The sequence below is a fragment of the Morchella sextelata genome, assembly GCF_020137385.1.
Source record: "Morchella sextelata strain SCLS chromosome Unknown scls_2, whole genome shotgun sequence".
Taxonomy (NCBI): domain Eukaryota; kingdom Fungi; phylum Ascomycota; class Pezizomycetes; order Pezizales; family Morchellaceae; genus Morchella; species Morchella sextelata.
Genome location: NW_025408617.1, coordinates 393,430 through 415,747, shown reverse-complemented (window position 1 = coordinate 415,747; position 22,318 = coordinate 393,430). Strand labels below are relative to the sequence as shown.

The following is a 22,318-nucleotide window of genomic DNA, read 5'->3' as shown; positions in this document are numbered from 1 at the left end:
AGGCGTGTAGGCGTGTAGCCACAGTTTGTTCTTCTTTTCTGAAGTGGTTGGACCGGTCACCGTACTATAAATGTGAAAAACATCTCGGTTTCAAAACGAATCCACGATGATAGTACAAAATAACAGGACGAAAAAACATATTCGTAAACGAGAGTTGGCCAAAAAGCTAAAACGTGAATACATACATGTACACCACCCTGCATCCGAACTCTCTCGCTACACAGAACAAGGGTTTACACCGCTCGAAATCTCGAATTATGCCCGATTCAAGTCAATTCCCCCATAGTCTGTGAAGGCCACTCCCCCATCGTGCTATATAACGCAATAAACATCACAGAATACACACTCTCAATACTCATCACCAAATCCCCCCACTTTCTCCCTTTCGGCTCAGACCAACGTCCTAAGTGATACCGCCCAGATCGGATCACCAGATATCACTCGCACAAGTTCCATCTGCCAAGAAGTAGATGATCCGCTTCCCTTCTCACCACGACCACAACCACCTCCCCCCGGGTCCAGAAAAACAATTCCACGAAACCGCAAAGAATCCAAAGCATATCTAGATCTAGACGTAGTAGAGATGTTCTATTGCTGTCCAGCCGGATCGATGGGGATATGAATGAATATACACGATGATGCAGTCTACATAAAAGTACAAGCCACCACAAACCACAAAACAAAAAACAAAAAAACGCCAAACAAAAAAGTTAAAATCTACAGGTGAAAATATTTATACAAGATATCAAACCCCCTCCCGCTCTAAAGACCTAACTTTTCCTTCATCTCACTCCCCCACCCAGCCTTCACAAAAACACATCATCCAACTGCCTCCTCTTAATTACCCTCTTATACTTAAACCACACCATCCGCTCCCCAGGCACCGCCACCATCGGCTCCACCTCGATCGTATCCCCCGCCCTAACCCCCATCTCCTGCGCCGCACTCTCATATGCAACCTTCCCCGCCATGCCCAGCTCCCACACCAGCCCAATACTCATACTCGGATACAGCACCTTCTCCATCACCATGAACGTCAGCGTCTTCGGCAGCTTCGGGTCCTGCAGGTCCATGAGGCGCTTGATCGCCACGGCGGCCCAGAAGCGCTTACTCTCCTTCATCGTGAAGGCCGAGAGGCGCTCCCCGCGCTCGAGCTCCAGCGCGAACGGCGCGATCTGCTTGTGCGTGCGCGGCTCCTTGCCCTGCAGGAAGGCCTCGATCTGCCAGTGCGTGATCATGTCCGAGTACCGCCGCAGCGGCGACGTCGCGCGGATGTAGCCGTCGTCGAGACCCATGAGCCTGTGGGGGCTCGGGGAGGCGCTGATGCGGGTTTTGCCAATGAGCATCATGTACTGGATACCGAGCTCGGGCTCGACGCTACCGAGCTCGTTGCGCGCCGGCAGGATCATGTTCTTGTATGAGGCGACGAGGTCCGCGCGGTCGTAGTCGTACTCCATGACGCGAAAGGGCGCGGCGATGTTGTGCTTCCCGCAGAACTTTGCCGTGATGCTGTTGGCCAGCTGCATCATCTCTGAGACGAGGAAGTGCGAGCCGTCCTCGATCGCGGTCGACGTCTCGATGCTAAGGCGCATTGCCGGGTGGCCGCGGTAGAGGTGCGGCGTGGCGCCCGTGGGGTGCACGAACGGCGTGAGGCCCGTGTGCACGTCGATGTTGACGCGCGGGGTCACGACCATGATGAGGTCGTTCTGCACCCGCTTCTTGCGGAAGGCCAGCGCAATCTCGTTGAGCGTCTTGAGGTCCTTGATCTGGCGCTGGTTCGGCTTCGCCGTGTCCTTCCTCGCGGGCTTTGGGAACTCACCAACCTCGAAGGTTGTGTACGCGGACTGGTGGTAGCCCAGCGCCGCAGAGACGGTGTCGTAGGTGAAGCGCTTGACGTTCCTCACGAACCCGGGCTGCAGGTTGAAGTCGAGCACCTCGCCGTCCATGTTGACCTTCGCGCTCATCGTCATGACGCCTCTGTTCGACGCAAGCCCGATCTTGTCCGTCAGCGCCGGCGGCAGCATGGGCAGCACCTGGTTCGGCAGATACAGCGACTGCTTCCTGCGGAACGCCAAGTCCGAGAGCCAATGATTGGGCGGCAGCCATGCCGTGGGGTTCGCAATGTGCATATGCACCCAGTTCGTCTTCTCGTCGATCCTCTCCAGCGAGATGCCGTCGTCAATCTCGTGCGCCGTGATGTCGTCGATGGCAAACACCTCCATGTCGCCCCAGTCCTTGCGGATATGCTTCATCGAGTCGACCAGCTTCAGCTTCTCGACGCACTTCGGCCCGTTCACCACGTCGAGGCGCTTCTGGTCCTCGTCGGCCTGGCGCGAGGTACCCATCCCCGGGTACCCAACGTTCTTCTGGCGCAATGCGAGGTCCTCCCACTTATTCCACGCGCCAATGTCGGTGCAGAACTGGTAGGCGATGATGTTGTCCAGCTCGCCCTCGTACCGGTTCATCGCTCGAAGAATCACGGGCACCAGGCCGTCCATGGGCACCGACTGCGATCCGTACTGCAGCACGCCCGCCTTGATGTAGTCGATAAACTTGATATCGTTCTCGTCCCACTCCACCTGCTTCACGGGCACCCTCGTGACCGGTCCCCCCTTCGCACTCAGGTCCTGCGCCGTGTTCTTCCGGCTGATATCGATCAAGACCCTCGCCTTCTTCGCAAAGCTCTCCAGCAGCGGCATTTCATGCTTCAACTTCCTGACAACACCCTTCCTGTCCCCCTGCTCCGCGCCCGTCCCCACGCGCACCTGCTCCGTCACAAACTCAATCATGCGCACGTCCCTCTTTGCCCTGACCTTGAACGTGCTCGTGGCCCTGTGCGCGCCCTTGTCCGTCAGATAGCGCACGCCGTCCTCCATGAGCGCCAGATGCGTCGTGTACAGCTGCTCGTCGCCATACGATTCCCCAAAGATCTCCTCGGCCGCCTCAAACAGCGTGAGCTCCGTGTCCGCCCCCTCGAGCGCCATACGCTCATACAGCTTCACAAAGTTGGCCTTCTCGGCCGCATACAGGCCCCTCGCCTTATCGTAAAAGACCCGCATCTTCTGGATGACGTCCGCAATCGCCGAGCGGGGGAGCACCAGCTCGTTGTGGCGCTGCGGGGGCAGGTCGCTGTTGGAGCGCATGACGTCGACGGTGGTGATGATTTCGGCCGCTTTCTCCTCGCTGATGAAGGACGGAATGGCGAATGCTACTCGTGCGGCCGCGTACATGGCCCGATCGCCGCTTTCGAGGAGGAAGTCGGAGGTGGGTTGGCCGTTGGGGCTGGGGCGGAGGTAGATTGCGATGCGGGTGCCGCTGCCAATTCTGTTTGAGAGATGTTAGCTAGAGTGCTCATATCATGGTATTTGCTATGAGGAAGAGAGATGAAATTGGTTTGTTTGGTCTGAAGAAGAGCCAAGGGGATATTGATTTTATTGAAAACCGTGGCATCATGAGTAGATTGATATGAGGTTAACCACTAAAATACAAGCCCTATCTTGTATCTCATCTTGACCCTCCTCCCTTTTCTCCTCTTGTGCTCTTTAAAGGCTCTCCAAACCACAACCGCAGAAAATAAAAAAAGATAAAAAAAGGAAAAAAAAACGCCCAGGGCCAGGGTTAGGGTCATTCTCTCACCGAAGCTCACACAAATCTCCCTTCTTCAACGGCGTCAACCCGCTCTCATCATTAAGCCCGCCAATCTCGCCCGTGCCCTCCCAGGTGCTCACCCCGCCGCCATCACCCTCCTTCTCCACCACCTCCGTCATCGTGCCCGTCCTCGACCCGCCCAGCTGCGACCCCGCCATCAGACTATACCCCAGTCCCTGCATCGCCTCCAGCCTCTTCTGCTCTGCCAGCTGCAGCTTGTGCCTGATAGTGCCCTCCTTGACAACGATGGGCCACTTCTTGGGCGGCGGTGCGTCCATGGGGATGATCCTGCCGAATGCGTTCCTTTTCTTGACGTCTTTGCGCCGCGGCTCGAGGCCGTGGAAGGTGACGTTTGAGGTTGAGTATTCCCTGCTGCCGCCGGGGATGGTAGTGGTTGTGACGGGTGCGGATGTGGAGGTAGTGGGGGTAGAGGAGGCGCCTGGGCGATACATACTGTCATGGTTGATGTATCGTATGGGGACGGCCCCCGCCGCAGCCGGCGACGACGACCTTACGAACTTTATAGCCAGTCTAGCCTTCTCCTCCTCCTCCTCCTCCTCCTCCTCCTCCTCTTTATCTTTCTGTATCTGCGCCAGCGCGGCCGCCGCCGCAGCTCGCGGCTGGTGGAGCGCGTTTAAAAAGCGCACGATACCGCGGGGTTTCGTGATGATGTTAATCTCGTTCTGGATATTCTCGATATTATTCGCCAGCTGTCTTGTGACCACGTCTAGTGCGTTGATCGGGCGCATGAGGGACGTGCCCGCGAATCTTTCGACCGCAATCTGGCTATATCCTTCCGGCGCAGCCTTGATCGCCTCCATGTTGTTTGTGATCCTTCTATTGAGGAGCGCCATCTCCGCGAAGGTCTCGTACTCGTCGGCTTCGGCTCTATCTTCTACAATATCCCTGTTGACCCCTGGTGCCAGGATGGAGTGCGCCACCACCTTTCTGAGCTTTCGCATTGCCTCTGCGGACTCTTCAAAGTAGAGCAGGAGTGCGTCGTAGCGGGAGAAGGTTTCTGGCTTGCCGGTGGTGGCCCGGGTGATTGATATGGGCTCGCTGATGGGGGTTTGCAATATAGCCTTTGCGTACTCTGTTGCCTGCTTGACCTGGACGAGCATTGACCTATAGATCTTGCCCTCCCGACCCCCGCGCACTTGGGGCAATCTCATGACATAGTCCCTGTCGAGATTGTGGGTGAGTTTGTTGATCTGATTGTAGACAATTTTGATGGCGGTGATGATGGGGTAGGAATGGAACTGTCCGTCCTTGATCTCCACTATGGCATGCGTATTCGTCCCCGCCAGCTTGAGAAACTTCATATTCTCCTCTATCCGCCGCGGAAAAAAGCTCTCCACCGGATTCCGCAACTGCTCCGGGGTCGATTGCTGCATGCCAATCCCCAGGCTCGACACATTGTGATTGACAACCACATATTTACTCATATCACTCTCCGCATCAGCCACCCCCAACAGCTCCAAAATCGGCGATCTCCCTACTGCCGCCTCCTGCGGCCCCTCCGTTACCGCCGCCACCCACTTCCGTTCCTCTGCAAGGTCGCTGTGCTGGATGTTATACGTCGTCTCCTTGAGCAAGGTTTTTTTCTCCGGGTTAAATTCCAGCTTTCTGAGCATGATGTTTTGAGTGGGCACAACTGTGGGGTCTCTGCAGACTTCGAGCAGCCTCTCGAGCGTGATGATGCGGTAGCTGGCCTCCTCGCCGGAGCGGCGGATGTTGAATCCCGCGCGGGCGATTGCGTCGGGGTCATGGAGATCGCAGCGGACTCGGCGGATGGGGGCCACGCCGGATGCTAGTTTCCGCAGACGTATTCGTCTTGGGGCCCCTCCCGCAGTCTGTGTTTGTGTCTGGGATTCAGTCTGTGTTTGTGTGTGGGTTTCAATTTGTGTTGGTGTCTGGGTCTCAGTCGGTGTCTGCGTCTGAGCCTGAGTAGTAGTAGTAGTAGTAGTAATAGTAGCAGAGGTATCAGCAGTAGTATTATCAGAGCTCTCCGATTCCGCCGCCACCGAAGAAGACGGTGACGGCACAGCAGGCTCCGAGGCCTCTCCCTCCAATCCCTCCGAGACAGTGGCAAAGAAGCATCGCAGAGGAGACGCGCCCGCCGCGGTGTGTGGTGTGTGGAGGCGAATTGAGCGCTGGAGAAGAGGGCGAGCGAGTTGCGTCCGTGAGCGGAGGACCTGAGGGAGTAGCATACTAGTTATCCTTGTTTGTCTCTGGGGTTTGGGGGGGGGGGGGGGGGGGGGGGGGGTGAGAAAATGAGAGGAGGAGGGGAGGGGAGCAGAGTACTGTGCGTGCTCGAAAATAATGTCAAAAAATTCATGCCAAGGGATGGCGTGGGGCTAGGCCTTATCGCGAACCCTAGTCCTTAGTGCGATGCGATAAGCTGCCGGCCACAGCTCCTCACTCAGAGAGCCTGATTCGTGAATGATCCGTCAACGCAGTGGGGAGGGAAACCCACCGTGCGTACAGAGCAGTTAATTGACCCCTCGGCCGTCTTCAAGCTTTTGGTGATCGAGATCTCTCTACCTGAGGTCTGGATTGCTCGGGCTGGATAGATTGCTCTATTTATTGCACGGATGAGAAGGATTAGCGGATCAAATGAGAAGAACGATGATCGCATCAGGTGTGTTTCCCACAGCTCAACTTATAGGCTCTCCAGACGAACACATATTCTTTCCTGCTTACAACCACGCAGCTGTTATGTGGCCGGCTAACCTGCCCCACAACGGCCAAAGGGATAGGCTTCATCTACTTATGCCTGCATGTGTACATAAAGCAGTTTAAGTACCAAGTAAATCACCACACTCTCCCCTTTCAAAAGACGAGATCGGGGCCGAGAGAGAATACATATATTCAATTAGTATGAGTGCTCATGATCGTGCGTACCACATGTAACACATTACGTACTACAAGTAATTAAGTGCAATACGCAATTTGAAACAATCGTCATAATTGAATTTCAACCTTGCTTAATTAACCTTCACTTCTCATTGATTCTTCACAGCGCCTCCACAATCACCAATTCTCACTCGGACCACACCCAAATAATGTCATTGCACAGGTATCATTCAATATTGTCAACTCTATTATACATGGCTCCTCCCCCTCCCTCCCCTCCCCTCCCTCTAGTCCCTAGGGCAGGTCAAAAGAAACAAATAAAAAGAACTCTATCTCATAATCAGCAATGCGCAGGTATTTACTACATTGCAAGCAAGACAAGGACAACGAAAATAGGAAGGTAGCTAGGCTGTTTGTTCGAGTTAGTTAGTTCAGTATATGTTGTTCCTACCCGCCACCCGGCACCCCTTCTCCCGCCCTCCCCAACCAAGCCAGCCAACCAGAAAATCAAAAAAATGTTAGTAAAAAGTACAATAAAAAAAGATATAAGAAAAATATATAAAAAGTAAAAAAAAAATACGATTGCCTCAACACACACTACCACTACCTTAGATCATCCACACTGATACCCCCCGGCCTCCTCGACTCATCACTAATCTCCTCCACCGTCCTCACCAAATCCTTCGTCTCCCTCGCTAGGTCAAATGCCAGAGCCGCCAGCCCTCCCCTAAACTCCTTATCCGCGGGTCCATCCGCAGGCACGGGGCCGTTCGTCGCAGCCCTCATCTTACCCGCGCACCCCGCCAGGTTCGACACGATCCAGTCGCCCCTCTCTCGGAGCCTCTCGTTCCCGCTCAGCTCCATCGCGTCCTCGGTGTTCTTGACCACCTTGTCAACCACGCTCGCGATCTGCTCGACGTGGCCCTTCAGCGTCTCCATGCTATCGCCGGCACGGATTGAGGACAGCAGGTGCTGGATGTTCTCGACGATGCCCTCGGTTTGCGTTTCGAGTGAGACCTGTAGAGGTGAGGGGTGTTTGGTCAGCGTGCGTTGAGATTGAGGTGGGAGTGGGAATAGGGTCAGACTCACCCGTAGTTCTTCGACGTTGCTATTATCGGGGACGCGGAGCCCGTGGAATGGGGGTTGACGGGGCGGGCTGCCAACACCTGCAAGAGAGGGTGCGATGTCGCCCCATGTACCACCGGCACGGCCACCGACGGAGCCGTTTCGGCCTTTAGCGTCTTGCGGGGGGAATTGAAGGCCTTCCTCGCCGTTGTGTGAGGAGCGTGGGGAGGCAAGGGGACTGTAGACGCTCTCACCACTGAGACGGTTTTGCTGAATTTGTGGTGTCGGCTGTTGCTGCTGCTGCTGCTGTTGTTGTTGGACGTTTCCATTCACATTTCCATTCTGCATTGGTTGCTGCTGCTGTTGGTTGCCGTTCTCAGGATGTAGCTTGCCTCCAAACATGCCATTCATGTTTGGCGAATCCGGGGACCTGATCTCGTCCTCACCATCGTCCTCTTCATCTATTTCACCTCCCACCGAAGTCCTAACCTTCACGACCTTGACCAGCTCTACCACACTTGCACACAAATGCGACGCGGCGGCATCCACCAAAGACACCGGCGACAGCCCCTGACTCAATGCATGATTCTTTGCTGCGGTTGTCAGGTTATTCGCTGTGGCCGATACCCTTGCCTTCAATTTCCCACGATCGTCATTCGGCGAGTCTTCTACGTTCTCCATGATCGCTCTAGTAGCCACCACAACGCCCTTCACAAAATCGAGGGTCTGCGAACAGTTGGCGCCTCGTGCGGTGCGCAAAAGCTCATCTATCGCGATCTGGAATTTTGTAATGTGAACATCCTTCACAAGTCCATTGGGGTCTGAGAATCCGCTGGTCATGTTGGCTGGGGACGGAACAACGAGGCCAATTGATGATGTGCGGAGATTTCGGAGCGTTGCCTTGGTGCGAGCGTAACGGGCTTTCCATTCTTTGACCTCATCTTGTAGTTTTTGGTAGTCGGCGTGCATGCGTTCTTCTTTTTCGTAAAAGTTGTCGGCGCGCTCAGAGATAGATTTCATCTGGTTCAGGAACTCCATTGCCTCGCGGCGGACTTCTTCTGTGACCTATTTCACTCATTGTCAGTTACTCTTGCACAATTCATAATCGGTAATCTTACTTCTTCCTGTTCCCGCAATTCCGCTTTCAATTGCTCATGTTCCTGTACAAGCTCGCTATATTTCTTGTCCCCGCCTGCTCCCCCGCCTCCACCAGCGGCATCTCCCTTAAGACGTGAGATTTCCTCCTGTAAGCTTTTGTTGAGATTCTGTGCCTCTGCCAGTTTTCCCTCAAGTTCGATATTCAGAGTCTACGTAATCGAGTCTAATTAGCTCACCAATAAGCTTCATTAATGTGGAAGGGGGGCATACGCTTTCTCTTCGTCTCTCGCCATTCTTTAATTCCGAGATTTCGCGGTTCTTGTCATCTAGCCTACCCTCGAGCGCTGATACTTTATCCTGCAGGGTTTCAATTTTACTCTTGTATTCGGAAACAATTCTCTACACCTCTAGTTAGCTCGTACCCCCAACGCAAAATTCCCTTCCAACCCACAACCAGCCAGTAAAGAAAGGAGGCGAAAAAAAGAAATTGAATCGCACCTCACTCCCAGCCCCAACCCCATTCCTCAGACTACTCATACTCCTATTACTATCCCGTTTCATCCGGGCCCTACCATTCATACCATTCATACCATTTGACCTTCGATCCTCGAGTCCAAAAGCGCCCTCGTGATCCGAGTCGTCTCCAAGCCCATCATCATCATCTTCCACCATAGTACTCTTATTCGGGATGAGATTCCCGGCTTGGTATGTCTTTGGGAGCGGCCTGCCAAACGCCCCTTGCGGGGACATTGGCCCATTCCTCGGCGGCATTCCCGGAGATCCCATTCGCGGCGGTCCACCCCCACCCCCATTATACGCCGCGTATCCGCCTGGTGGCGGTCCATTCCGTGGCCCAGGAGATCCCACACGACCTGGCCCAGGACTTCCAACTCGCCCTGGCGGCATCATTCCAGGCCCTGGACTCCCGGAACGCCCGGGACCGGGGCTCCCCACACGGTTCGGGGGAAGTCCGTTCAAGCTCATTATTGCAGCAGTCGGGCTTCCGCTTCCGTCTCCAAATTGTGGGAATCGTCGTTCAAGCTCGTAGTATACGTCCGTCGCGAGATCCCTGAAGCGCTCCATTGCGAGCGTTGAGAGCTTCTGCCGAGCCTGGTTCCGCTTAGGGTGGAACTTGTCCTTGGGCAGGAGATGCGGTGGTTGATCGCCGCCGCCCGGAAGCGCGTTCGCCTCGCGGCGTTGTAGCTCATCGTAGACGTCCGTCGACAGCTCCTGAAACTGAATCACGGATAACCGGAGAAGCTTGTCGCGCGCCTTATTCGGGCGCCCACTGAGCTGCTGCTGTGCAAGGTACGGCTGTAACAGTTTTTTCAGCGCAGAGTGATGGACCGCGACTTCCTCCTCCTGAATAATACCCTTGAGAGACGACGTCTCGCTTTGTGCGTAGAGGCCTGCGCCATCAGAGGAGCGAGCTATTGATGCTGGCGGGGACACTGTACGCGGATTGCCGCCCCCTCCGTTCCCCCCATCACCGAGCATACCACTGTTTGAGTTGTTGCGCTGAGGGGCACCCCCGGGGCCGTAGAGGTCTGAGCCGGATTGGTATTTCGAGATTCCGGACCAGTCACTGCCGGCGACAGAGACGGGAGAGAGTGCTGTACGGGGGACGCTGACGTTGCTAGTCATCCTCACTTCCAAGTCAGTCCTAGAAGGGGGTCTGGGGGAATTCCAAGCTCTGTCTAGTAGATCTTGTTATTCCTGCTTTTCGATTCCGTTCTGCGACTGTAGGTAGATATGCGTGTGGTCAGTAGGAGTAATTTAGTAGCAGTAATTGCAAATACCAATGCAGTGCAATGCAGCAGAAGCACGTCTGGCAGTAGTGGGCAGTAATGTCAGGTGAATAGTAGAAGTCCACAGTCCGGGCAAAGCTCCTCCCCTATATCGCGTCGTACGGACCTCTTAATCTCCGGGAGTATTCCAGCTAGACTTTGCCTGCTCAATAGGGGGGCGGGTGGGGGTGTGTGGTATGGGTATATAGGTAGGTGGTAGGTGTGAGGGGGAGGGAGGGGAGTGATCTGAGGGAGGGGGGAGAGGAGAGAGGGGGGGGGGGGGGGGGGGGTTGAGAGGGAGGGAGAGACAGACAGACAGAGTGAGAGTGTGAGAGAGAGACAGGGCAGGACAGGCGCACAGAGACACACACTGGACGTATGTACGTACGTATGCCAGTCTGGATTATTCCGTTAGAGTCGAAGAACGGATGCTGGGTTGCCGGTGCAGAGTTGCCGGTGCAGAGGGTCGCTCAGGTTCGTAGAGTTCGGTGCTGAACGTAAATCGCAGAATAATGGAATCGGCCCGTAGAAAAGGGGAAATGGAAAGGGAAAGGGAAATGGAAATGGAACGGGTCTAAAGCCGCCCCGAGTCGTGGAGGGTACGTTAACAACGTTAAAACAGTAGTAGCTAGCGCCAAAGGAAAGCTAAGTAAGCCAGCAGCCAGCCCTGTCTGTCAAGCCTGCCAGGTGCCTGCTCAGTACGGTTACTACGGATGCTACGATGTGCTAACTAGCAAGGTTCGTGTTGAGTTGGGAGGGAAGGGGAAGAGAGAGATCTAGAGAGAGAGAGAGTCTATAGAGTGTGTGTGTTCGAGAGCTGGAGTCTGCAGGGTCCAACAACAGCTAGATATGCTATAGGTGCCTAATAACTCGTCAAGACGACTGTGAATCAAAATAGCGAAGGAGAAATAGCAAATAGCACCTATCTATCCACAGATCTCGGCCCTAAAAAAGCAACAAAGGTAGAAGGAAAGAAAAAAAAAAGTAAAATACAAAACAAAAATAAAACAGTTGCTCCGGTCGTCGTGGGTAACGTAACGTAGGTACACGTTGTCTCTTTACACGGCTTGTTGTAGTAGTGTATCATGTATGTAGTAGTTCAGGTAGGGTTTACTCACACGCACTCACTCCCTCTCTCTCTTTTCAAGATCTTCGACTTCCAACTGCAGAAATGTAAAAACGGCAGGTCGAAGACGTAGGACTTCTTCAGTTCTGACCTGCTGCGCCACCTCAATTAAGACCGCCCAAAATGGCTGGGATGATCGAGCCACCACCACCCGGCCTCGAACTTGAAAGGGGGCAGGCATTCCTTCCAGAATCCAGGGGGTGGGCTGAAGAGCTGCCTGCCAAGCTAGGGTAGGCACTACATGATGCGCTTGACCTCGTGAGTGGTGAAGAGAAATCGAGTCCGAATACTCTAAATACCTTTTGCACTCTCTTATGTACTTATTATTAGCTTAAGCGCCTTGTTGATACCGGTGGTTTTGAATCCTCTAATGCCACCCGTCTGTTTGGCTTGAGTTCTCCGACTGTGTACTATACTTAGTGCAAGTAAAGTAATAAGCTTTACCTACACCGGGAAACACTACTATTAGGTAACGAACAACAGCTACAGACCCGGTCTGGGTTCTGCGCTGAGTATATAAAATTCTCTGCAGGCAGCCGTGATGCTATTGAGTATTAAAGAAAAGAGTTATATTATTACTCGCTCCCGATGGAAGAGCACAGAAGGGGGTAACGGACTGAGCACTTAAACCAATCATGACCTCAATATCCAACTATTAGCCCGTATCTCAAGTCATAGCATTGATCTAAGCTGGATGACCACCTGAGCTTCTCAATATCGCCGAGTGACAATCTGTGACGAACAAAGTCACACACCATTTAATAGGAGAATAACATATCATTAAAAATCTACTATTGATCGCATCTTAATACCGCGCACGAAGCCATGAATGTAAACAAAAACATGAAACGACAAAAACAGTGGGCACAACAAAGTTAAATAGTGTAGAGTAGCGTTTGTTCTTAAAAGTTATATAGATGTATTGATTTTTACTCGTTGAATCGTAAATTAATCATTGACGCCGATATTCCCACATCCATGTTGAATTTTGCCCCCAAATGCCTTCATTCCCGCAATCGAATGCCGCCACAAAAGCAAAGAAATCTACCTTCACCTCTCCTCCGCATCCACAAATTCGTCGCTGTCGTCGTACTTAACCCCTCTGCCCTGCGCTCTGACTGAGCTCGCAGAGCGAGCGCTCGTAGTGCTCACACCGGACCCCGATCTAGAATGCCGCACTTCTTGTCTCGCCTCTGGTCTAGTTGAATGTCCTGCGGCCGTCGTTACACCCCTGTTTGTTGGTATCAGACCAGGTCCAAACTCATCAGCCTCTCCAAAGTCCATTAATGCGGTTTCCGGGTCCAAGTCTTCATTGGTGATTTTACCATTTGGGGCACCCTCAGGAACAGTTTCTGTGTGAGGATGGTGGGGCGGGATATCATATTTACTAGCCCGCCTTGCTCCTGTAATTATTGGCGCAATGTTCAATATTTGCTTAATCTGCTCTTCCGGGGTTGTGCCGTCGCTATTTTGGGTTAATATCTCCTGGGAATGGCACTTCTCCACAACTTTAACCCCGAAAACTCACATGTTGGTTGAGATGATCCAATCCAGCTGCTCGTCCTCACCTCTCGAGGGGTCAACAGCACGGAAGAATCTTGGCTTCCACTCTACACCGTCAGCTTCCCTCAACCTAGCTTCTTCTCTTTGCCTATCTTCGATTTTGAATTTGGCATCGGTAGCGCCTTCCTGATCCTTCGACTTCAATGCAGTAGTCACAGGCCCCCAGAGCTTCTGGGATTCACGCTCATCCTGCTCAGATAACGGTCTAACAATTGGTGGCGTAGGTGCAGCGTTAGTGGCATCAAAGAGCAAATCTCTCTTTCCAGTCTAATCACATTTGTAAGCTTCCTAGTTCTGGCAAACCGCTCACGAAAACATACCAAGCAATCCTTAATGAACATCTCCCCACTCCAGCTACCTGTAATCTCATATAGAACCTCACCAGTACTCTCCCTCTTGATTTGCCCTCCGATAGCATTATAAGCGCCAGTGAAAAATCCCTTGACCTTAAAATCGATATCCGCCATCAGGTCTAACTCCGGGCACTTGATATACGAATGGTCGCCCAGCTCGTACTTCATCTTCCCAAACAGGATCCCGCGGACATACATGTTAGGTTGGGTCAAGATATACTTTTCCCCGCCATCCGGCTTTCCCGCAGTAGTTCCTCGGTTGAGTAGTCGGAGAACCACAACTGAGGTATTCATCATGGATGCTGCCGAGTTCCCTAGGAATCGAGATTGCGGTTTCAAGGTCCCATCTATCCGGATACCGTGGTGGGGGGCCATATAAAAGTAAGATGATTTTGGGGGGTGATGAGAAGTTTGCTCGGAGATGTAGAATGCCTGTGTTCCGGGTGTCTCATTGAAATCCCAATGACAGGTAAAGTATTCGCCAAGAATTGGGTTCAGAGGTTTCTTGACGCCGCTGTGGGATAGTTAGTAATAGACCCACAAGCTCCTAGGGAACAAGTACGCACGGAGGCTTGATATGCCAACCACTCAAATAAAATTTCACAACAGATATGAACCGTTGAGTTGGGTCGTCAACAGCTGTCATTGGTAACAAGGTCTCGGGGTGTTGCATAAAGCTATGGTTGACCAAGATTCCATCAGCAAAGTCACACAGGGGATCATAATGAAATTGAAAGCCCAAATTCTCGCAAATCACCAAAAATCACGTACTTTGTGATTCTCTCCAGCATGCTCTTTGGTTCAAGGATAAATGTCGGCAGGGTAATGCGGCTCAAATCAGCTCCGGGCCTCAATTGCGAGATTATCGACAACAACACTGTTACACACACCGTTAGCCATATTTTCACAACACAGCCTCTAGAACCAAGGGGCCCAGCTTGAGGGGTATTCTTTAGGAAGCATACTGTTCTTCTCCCCATCGTCAACAATAGTTTCCTCCTCCTCTCCAATAGGTTCGGCAGTTGATTTTCCTGCATCACCTTCATGAAAAGCATCAGCAATCACATCCATGCACAGAGTTCGGTTTTCCGAAAAAAAACCTTTCCCTCCATTCGCGACCTTTCACCGCCACTGCCACCATTACAAAACTCTCAACAACTTACTACCGGTACTCGAACTTCCAGCTGGTGGGGTAGAGTAGAAGAACATACTCGACAAGGATGAACTCCGTCGCTTGGATACGTGGCTAGTGATCGGGTTGTGACCAAACATGCTTTTTCTCACGTCCACTTTATGCTTCGTAGTTTCTGGCTGCTAGCTCAGATTGATATTGTGTAGATTTGATCGAATTCCGTAGAAATGGACAGGACTGGAGAAAGGCAGTCAGAAACCAGCAGTGGTGGTGGTGGAAACTGGGGATGGGGAAGGTGATAGAGGAGAGAGCACAGATACATGTAGGTATCGTATCCCAACAACTATCACATGCACACTGGATTCTTCCGCCATCGTTCTTGGCGAGCTGGAAAGGCCAGTACCAAGGGGGATAACTTATCAACTCACCGTGAATCAACCGTGCCAGTCTCTATCAACGTTCTCCCCCTAGCGTTACTGATTTCGGGTGCGGGCGGTGGTTGGAGTTTCTGTGCTGTCTAGGTCCAAGCGTGGACTGAACGACAAGTGAAAATAGAATATACAGAGTTAAGAAGTAGTTGAGCAGTAAAGGGGATCTTGGTAAGAACCTGTGGGCAGGGTCAAAGGAATGTAGGGCAGGGGCGGTGAAAATTGTTGAATGGGTGCCTGGCCCGCAAGTAAAGTAAAAGCAAGGCTGAACCTGAATCTGGAATTTTTCCCTGCGGAGTATCGGAGGGGGGCAAGAGAGTTGACAAGATACGATAGGCAGGATGACGACTACCACATGAGGGGAGTAACTCAACGAATGTGAGAACAGCCATGGGCCCGTCCACACGTTGACCAACGCATGCTCCGGATTGCCAAAAGACCGAGAGAAAAAATCCCCACACATAGAGATGCATTAACTGATTTATGAAATACTACATGTATCTGTTACCCCTACGGTGTTTACATGATCGCGGAATGCATTATATCCGATCCGTTGGTTCGCAAGGATCGCATATATGCAAGTAAACACCTCCATGACCAGTTCGTCGATTGTACTCAATACCGTCATATGTGCGTACATGTGTGTGCAAGTAAGGCACGAGGTAGGAATTCTCATGTCGTTCTCTATAGATACTTTATTTCAAAGGCTCATTGAGCACTCGGAAATAAATCAACAAGCGACTACCCACTCGTACATGTAGGTAATCGACAATATCTGAGGTGAGACCCGAAGATGCACAGGTAACGTTCTGGTGTAAGTACATGTAATATTGCCCGGCAAATAAGAACTTCCATAAAGCTAGGACCACTGAAATCAAGAGAAGCTCTTATATGAGACATCACGACTCTAAATACGAGTACAGAGCAACCTGTACTTGTATCTTAAGGCATTCTTCGATGACATAGCTTCTTGTGTCGAGTTTAGTTCGCTACACAATTTAGCTATCCTTGGCTCGCCCGGAATCAAATAATTCCGAACCTAAAAGTCATACTCTACATGAATTATAGAAATTCACAGTGTCACCATGCTGTCAGTACTCTAATCCTGTCACCTCCGGTAAAGCACGCAATCATAAGCCATCTAATCAATATTAGAATGTTTTCATAAGTTGAGAAGACGTTAATATACATGTCTCTACTAGCTAGTTTCTCTACTAGTAGTGTGCAAAGACATGAGTGATAAGCGATGACTGCCACAAGACTTGGAAAAGTTGTAGGGTTAGGTTTCCCAGACAAATCGAACCATCCCAAAGTCCAAGACTCAGGGCCTCAACCTGCGGGGAAAGTTGACGGATCGGATCGTCAGTGGTCAAAGTTTCTTTCAAGCTTTCAAGATAAAGCCGGAGTGTTGCAGGTACGATTATGTCTAGCTACACCCACAGTGAGGCTCTGTTATTATTTGTCTCGGCGGATAAGGCCAATCGGGGAAAAGCGAAAATAATATACTCCTAGAAGCATCACTCCACCACGCATGTGAAGAGATTGATGGTATAAATGTTTTGAGATCTCTGGGGCCCATGGTAAAAATCGCATGTTATGGCATCTATTTATGCGGTGTTGATTTGTTTTTGTGTTTGATGAGTTCTTTGCCGTTGTGGGTGCCCCGCAGCAGGTGGATTCTAGAAAGCACTCGAAGATTCCTCCAAGCCCCGCGCCTCGTACTTAGGGACATCCGCTCGCTTTTCGCAACCTCACAACATCCCATCAAGTTCACCACTCTTGCATACTAGCGATACTTCCATTTCGCTCTTACAAAACTCGCAAAGTTTTTCTGCAATATCGATATCATGGCTGACAAGGTATTCCTGGCAGTTGAACCTTTAGATAGTCGCATAAGGACCCGCTGACAATGATATAGCTCAAAGCTGAGGGAAACGCTGCTTTCGCTGCGAAGGATTTCGATAAGGCTATGTAAGTTGCATATCATCCTCGTCTTCGTCATCTTTGGTACCATATGGCATTTGATTGACAGGTACAGTTCTTTATTCACTCAAGCTATCGAAGTGGACCCGTCGAACCACGTTCTCTACTCAAATCGCTCGGCTTGCTATGCTTCTCTGAAAGATTTTGCTGGTGCTCTACAAGATGCCACTAAGTGCACTGGTTAGTAGGCTCAATAGTTTCATCCTTCCAAGATGGAGGAGATTGTTGCTAAAGTTCTCTTTGTTTCATAGAACTAAAGCCCGACTGGGCCAAGGGATTCACAAGAAAGGGTGCTGCTCTTCACGGAGAGGGTGATCTCAGTAAGTCATATCATGACGACCATTTTGATAAATAAATCATTCTAATTTGCCGTATAGTTGCTGCGCTCGAGGCCTACGAAGAAGCGCTTAAACTGGACCCAAACAACGCTCAGGCTAAGTCTGGTGCCAAATTAGTCAATGAAGCCATTAGCCGTGAAGCTGCCGCTGATGGCCAGCCCGATATGGGACTTGGCCAGATCTTTCAGGACCCTAGCTTCCTCCAAAAGCTTGCCTCCAACCCCAAGACCGCGCCGTACCTTGGAGATCCTCAATTTATGGAGAAGTTGAACAGGATCAGGACCAATCCTAGTGCCATCCAGAGCGAGATCAGTGATCCTAGAGTCATGCAGGTTATTGGTGTGCTTCTGGGTATCCAGATGGAGATGCCTAACTTCTCTGGCGCAGGTGGAAGTGCTTCCGGCGGTGATGGAGATGTTGAGATGCCAGATGCGAGGAACTCTGCACCACCGCCGAGGGCCGCCACACCCCCTCCTCCTGAACCCCAGGAGGATGAAGAGGAAAAGGCAAAGAAGGACGCAAAGGAGGCCGCTGATAAGGAGAAGGCTCTTGGTACAGAGAACTACAAAAAGCGTAACTTCGATGCCGCCATTGAGCACTACTCAAAGGCTTGGGAGCTTCACAAGGACATTACATACCTTAACAATTTGGCAGCAGCCAAATTCGAGGCTGGTGACTATGACGGCTGTATCAAAGAGTGTGAGAAGGCTATTGAGGAAGGTCGCGAGATGCGTGCTGACTTCAAGCTGATTGCCAAGTACTTAACATCTCTCCGTTTCTTATTTGTGCCAAGAGACTAACCTAAATCACTTTCAGGGCATTCGGCCGTATTGGAACCGCATACCAGAAGCAAGGTGACCTCACAAAGGCCATTGAATACTACAACCGTTCTCTTACAGAGCACCGTACCCCCGATGTTCTCGGCAAGCTTCGTGCCGCCGAGAAGGCCAAGATCGACTTTGAGCGGGAGTCCTACATTGACCCTGAGAAGGCAGACCAGGCCCGTGAAGAAGGAAACGCTTGCTTCAAGGCCGCGGATTGGGTTGGCGCAGTCAAGGCTTACACCGAGATGATCAAGCGTGCCCCCGAGGACCCCCGTGGTTACTCTAACCGTGCTGCGGCGTTGATCAAACTGCTTTCTTTCCCGGAGGCGATCAAGGACTGCGATGAGGCCTTGAAGAGAGATAAGAAGTTCATGCGCGCGCACATCAGGAAGGCACAGGTTTACTATGCCATGAAGGAGTACAACAAGTGTTTGGATGCTTGCAACCAGGCGACTGAGGCGGACACCGAAGGGAAGCACACTAGGGAGATTGAAGAGCAGACAAGAAAATGCATGGAGACCATGTACTCTACCAGAGAGGGTGAGACTGAAGAACAGACAATGGAGAGGATCCAGAAGGACCCCGAAATCGTCAGCATTATCAGCGACCCTGTCATGCAGAGCATTTTGCAACAGGTATGGCCTTAACTCCACCCCATCACTACTATAAAGAAAATAAGCTAATGAGATATTTACAGGCTAAATCAAATCCACAAGCCTTGAACGACCACATGAAGAGCCCTATGATCCGTCAAAAGATTCAGAAGTTGATGGCGGCGGGTATCATCCGGGTTGGTTAAGAAATTTGAATAAAATGACGCAAGGTGTAGTGGGAGGCCTAGTGAGGATTTCAACAAGTGGTTTTGATTTTGAAGTGCTCGCGAGACTTGCTGGGGAAGCGTGTTTATGTTGTTTCTATTTTTTCGGGTTTTCTTTTTCGGGGTTCTGATTTTTCTTTCGCTTTCTACCTAATTGATTTTGTTGGAATTGTGATACCACACCTTAAACCTAGGTGGTGATTTCCAACTTTATTGAAATACGCACAACACACCCGAACATGAGCGATGACGTCAATATAACACCGAGTGATAGTTTGTGCAGAACATATTGCAACCTACTCGTCCATCAGTGCTTATCACCTCTCAACACATGTACCGGGCGTTGACGGTAAATACGAAGAATCTGATAAGAGAATCTTGCTGTGAAATAGGTGTGTTTATCTTATCAGATTCTCGGTATTTAATGTTAACCCCCGGTACATACTTGAAGAGAAAATTTTTCAACACACCACTGTTCAATCTCGTCCAAATCCAGAGGCTTTATTGCTTAATAGGAGATTTCTCATATGGATTAAGGACCTTGAGGGAAGATACTACGTACATTGTAGATCGTTTGAAAATATGTAGTCTGAAATAGATGTATGTAGTCGAGGGCACACTTAAATCAATTTTTCTTTCTTCGATTATTTGCAGCATGCGTATTTCCGACAAGAGTTCCCGCCATGTCATCAAGATTGATGAATACAAGCAGGAGGGGCAAGGCAAGTTCCTAACACAACCTAGTCGAGGAAGCCAAAGTGAAACAAACAGCATCTCAATAACCAGACTTGAACCGTAGTAAGGGTACACAATAGACATTGCACCCGAATATGCTAGGTTAATCATGTAGAAATACGTATCAGTAGAACCCTCCCCTCTCCTTCCTTGGTAGAGAATCGTCACCATGCTCTCTATTGTAACAGGATTTTTCTTATTCAGATCCTGGGATACTTGCGGTAGGAATCCTTGTGCGAGTGCGCGCCTGAGGGTGCTAATCAACACCGGGTGATGTCTCATGACCCAATTCGTTCCTCCAACCTCGCGATCTTATGAGTGGTTTTTTATTATACAGCCATCGCTATAGCCTAATCCCCAAATCGATTATATAGAAATTGTTCGTGGAGATAGAGGTAGGATGAAACTTTTTCGGTATGTAGCTATAATTAGCCAGAACTTGCCAAGATGAGGATATCTAAGGTATAAGAGGCCTATAATAGCGTCCAGGATCATATAAGGAATGTAATTGATAGCCGATAATCCTATTGCGAAGATATCAATCTTGTTTTTCCAGCTTCTTCTCCCATTGACCGACGGTAAAATAGTAGATTTGGAAAAGACGGTTCTGTAGTCATGTCGCATCCGCGATTCCCGAGTTAAGTGCTGGAAACATTGAAATTGCAATAAAGTAACCACCTTATCCTAGCAAATCCGAGATTAAGACTGAACTGCCGCGCAAAAGCCGGCGACGGTTCTGTGCTATGCGTTTTCTTCGTTGTAAACTCCTCAGAGATGAGTCTATTCCTGAGCTCCAGATTCGAATATTTGATACGGTTCCTGAAAGATATTCATGTGTGCATATATATACCGTGGAATAACCTTTAGGTTGCATGAGACTAATGCAGATCCGGGTGAGCGTGTAATAATATGTCAACGTTGGATGGGAGATGTATACCATGGGTATTCAGATCTTTCAAGATTCCATCCCCTGGTATTATATGGACAGAAAAGTGGGTTCTCGGGACCCACGTTCTTATCAAAGTGATATTAGGCAAATTAGCTGCACAAAATTGATGACCTATCCGGACTAAGTCTCGGGGTGATCTTTTCAAGGCGGGTGTGCCAATCTCAAGAAAAGTCGATGGGGTGCTATTCTAGGCCAGCTGCAGCTGTTGGCTTTTGATATATACTTATCTTCAGCAACAATCCTTACTGCATGAGCACGTTTTCCGGCAGGCTTGCGGTTTTTGTCGATCATTCTCCTTTGACAGGGTTTGGAATATTCTATTGTAGCCGTTTTATATATATATGTGGTCTGAGCTGAGAACATGTGCCACATGGCGTGACATTGATGAGGTTGATCGGATTAAAATGATTGATGTACATTAGTTTGGTAGCCTTTGCTCTGTGAGAAATTTTATTTAGCCCGTTGCTTATTTCCCTAGGTTTCGGTGGAAAGGGATTCGAATTAATTGCGCCATATGAGATGTGTGGGGAAGTAGCGACTGAGGTTGTTCGAACCGGAATAGTGTAACACAGATGCTGGTATTACCTTGGTTAAGACAGCCACGGCTGTCATTATCACTGCAAGTTAGCAGAGACAAGGGTATAGTTAGGGGTAGGAAAAGGAAGAGGAGAGACCTGTCTTGGAAGACACCTTGATGCATTAGTACCTGTTCTCTACATGTAGGTACCGATTGTCCAAGAGTTCTCAAGCTAGCTAGTGGAATAAAATAAACCCAGATTCGCTAGATATACCGCTGTATTTGAGAAAATTCGTTGCGCTGCAGTAGGGGTATAGGCCAACCAGAGGCAGTATTTGGACGTCAATATGCAAGATTTGGTAGAGAACACCCCTGCTGCAGCGCAACGAATTTTCTCAAATACAGCGGTATATGTTCAATTTTCCATCCATCCATTCTCATCCTGATCTCATATTTCCTCGCCCCTTTATCGAATCTCCAAACCAGCTGTCACCGCCGTTACTTTCACCATCCCACTGCAGCATCTCATCAACCCTGCTGCATATTAACCCATCTCAAAATTACATACCCAGTCGCACTCAATGCTTGCTTGAACGTCTCGGATGGTCGAGCTTCCGTATGTTACCTCTTTTGTAAGGGACCTGGGGCTTTTCATATAATTGCATGTCAAGTATGTAGGTCACCTAATATACCCTCTACCTATTGCAGCTAGGCCTTATAATTTTGAGCTCATTCCCGATAGATATCTCGCATCTTGTGCCTGACATATTTGAGCCATTGGCTGGAATACATATAGATAACTAGTTAATTACTTTTGTTTTTCCTCTCATCCTAAACGTGTTTTCACCGACTCCCCGACTCTTGGTGTCATTCTACTGGTTCTCCTTTACGCGCCCTCAGTCAACCCAAGACTGGCCCATCTCACCACCCAAACAACATCGGAGCGTACAAGTCCAGAAGCCCGACCTTCCTCCAAGTGCTGTACCAGTGTGGTGTACCGATCCTCGGCCAAGCGTCTTTCGTATTTGTGCCGCCCTGCGCCTAAATCTAATCGATAGATCGATCTTCGTTTTACCAACGGCCCCTTTACCTCCGGCCC

The 22,318-nt window shown here is 50.4% G+C and overlaps 5 protein-coding genes across 5 annotated transcripts; 1 reads left to right on the top strand and 4 right to left on the bottom strand.

The window, feature by feature from the left end:
- Positions 1-806: 806 nt before the first annotated feature.
- On the bottom strand, positions 807-5,858 carry H6S33_005387 (uncharacterized protein; the record flags this gene model as incomplete). Its single annotated transcript, XM_044836728.1, has 2 exons — positions 807-3,324; positions 3,637-5,858. The coding sequence occupies 2 exons, from the start codon at positions 5,856-5,858 to the stop codon at positions 807-809; spliced, it is 4,740 nt and encodes a 1,579-aa protein (XP_044698696.1).
- A 1,249-nt stretch (positions 5,859-7,107) lies between these two features.
- H6S33_005386 (uncharacterized protein) lies at positions 7,108-10,311 on the bottom strand (the record flags this gene model as incomplete). Its single annotated transcript, XM_044836727.1, has 5 exons — positions 7,108-7,521; positions 7,594-8,634; positions 8,688-8,876; positions 8,938-9,066; positions 9,166-10,311. 5 exons carry the CDS (start codon positions 10,309-10,311, stop codon positions 7,108-7,110), a joined length of 2,919 nt encoding a protein of 972 aa, XP_044698695.1.
- A 2,319-nt stretch (positions 10,312-12,630) lies between these two features.
- H6S33_005385 (uncharacterized protein) lies at positions 12,631-14,567 on the bottom strand (the record flags this gene model as incomplete). Its single annotated transcript, XM_044837688.1, has 7 exons — positions 12,631-12,851; positions 12,906-13,045; positions 13,109-13,410; positions 13,464-14,010; positions 14,063-14,173; positions 14,268-14,373; positions 14,462-14,567. 7 exons carry the CDS (start codon positions 14,565-14,567, stop codon positions 12,631-12,633), a joined length of 1,533 nt encoding a protein of 510 aa, XP_044698694.1.
- A 243-nt stretch (positions 14,568-14,810) lies between these two features.
- H6S33_005384 (uncharacterized protein) lies at positions 14,811-16,635 on the bottom strand (the record flags this gene model as incomplete). Its single annotated transcript, XM_044837687.1, has 6 exons — positions 14,811-14,865; positions 15,057-15,145; positions 16,155-16,197; positions 16,246-16,270; positions 16,360-16,482; positions 16,563-16,635. 6 exons carry the CDS (start codon positions 16,633-16,635, stop codon positions 14,811-14,813), a joined length of 408 nt encoding a protein of 135 aa, XP_044698693.1.
- Positions 16,636-16,903: 268 nt separating this feature from the next.
- Positions 16,904-19,000, top strand: H6S33_005383 (uncharacterized protein; the record flags this gene model as incomplete). Its single annotated transcript, XM_044837686.1, has 7 exons — positions 16,904-16,915; positions 16,975-17,027; positions 17,095-17,219; positions 17,291-17,359; positions 17,417-18,134; positions 18,194-18,836; positions 18,899-19,000. 7 exons carry the CDS (start codon positions 16,904-16,906, stop codon positions 18,998-19,000), a joined length of 1,722 nt encoding a protein of 573 aa, XP_044698692.1.
- Between the last annotated feature and the right edge of the window lie 3,318 nt (positions 19,001-22,318).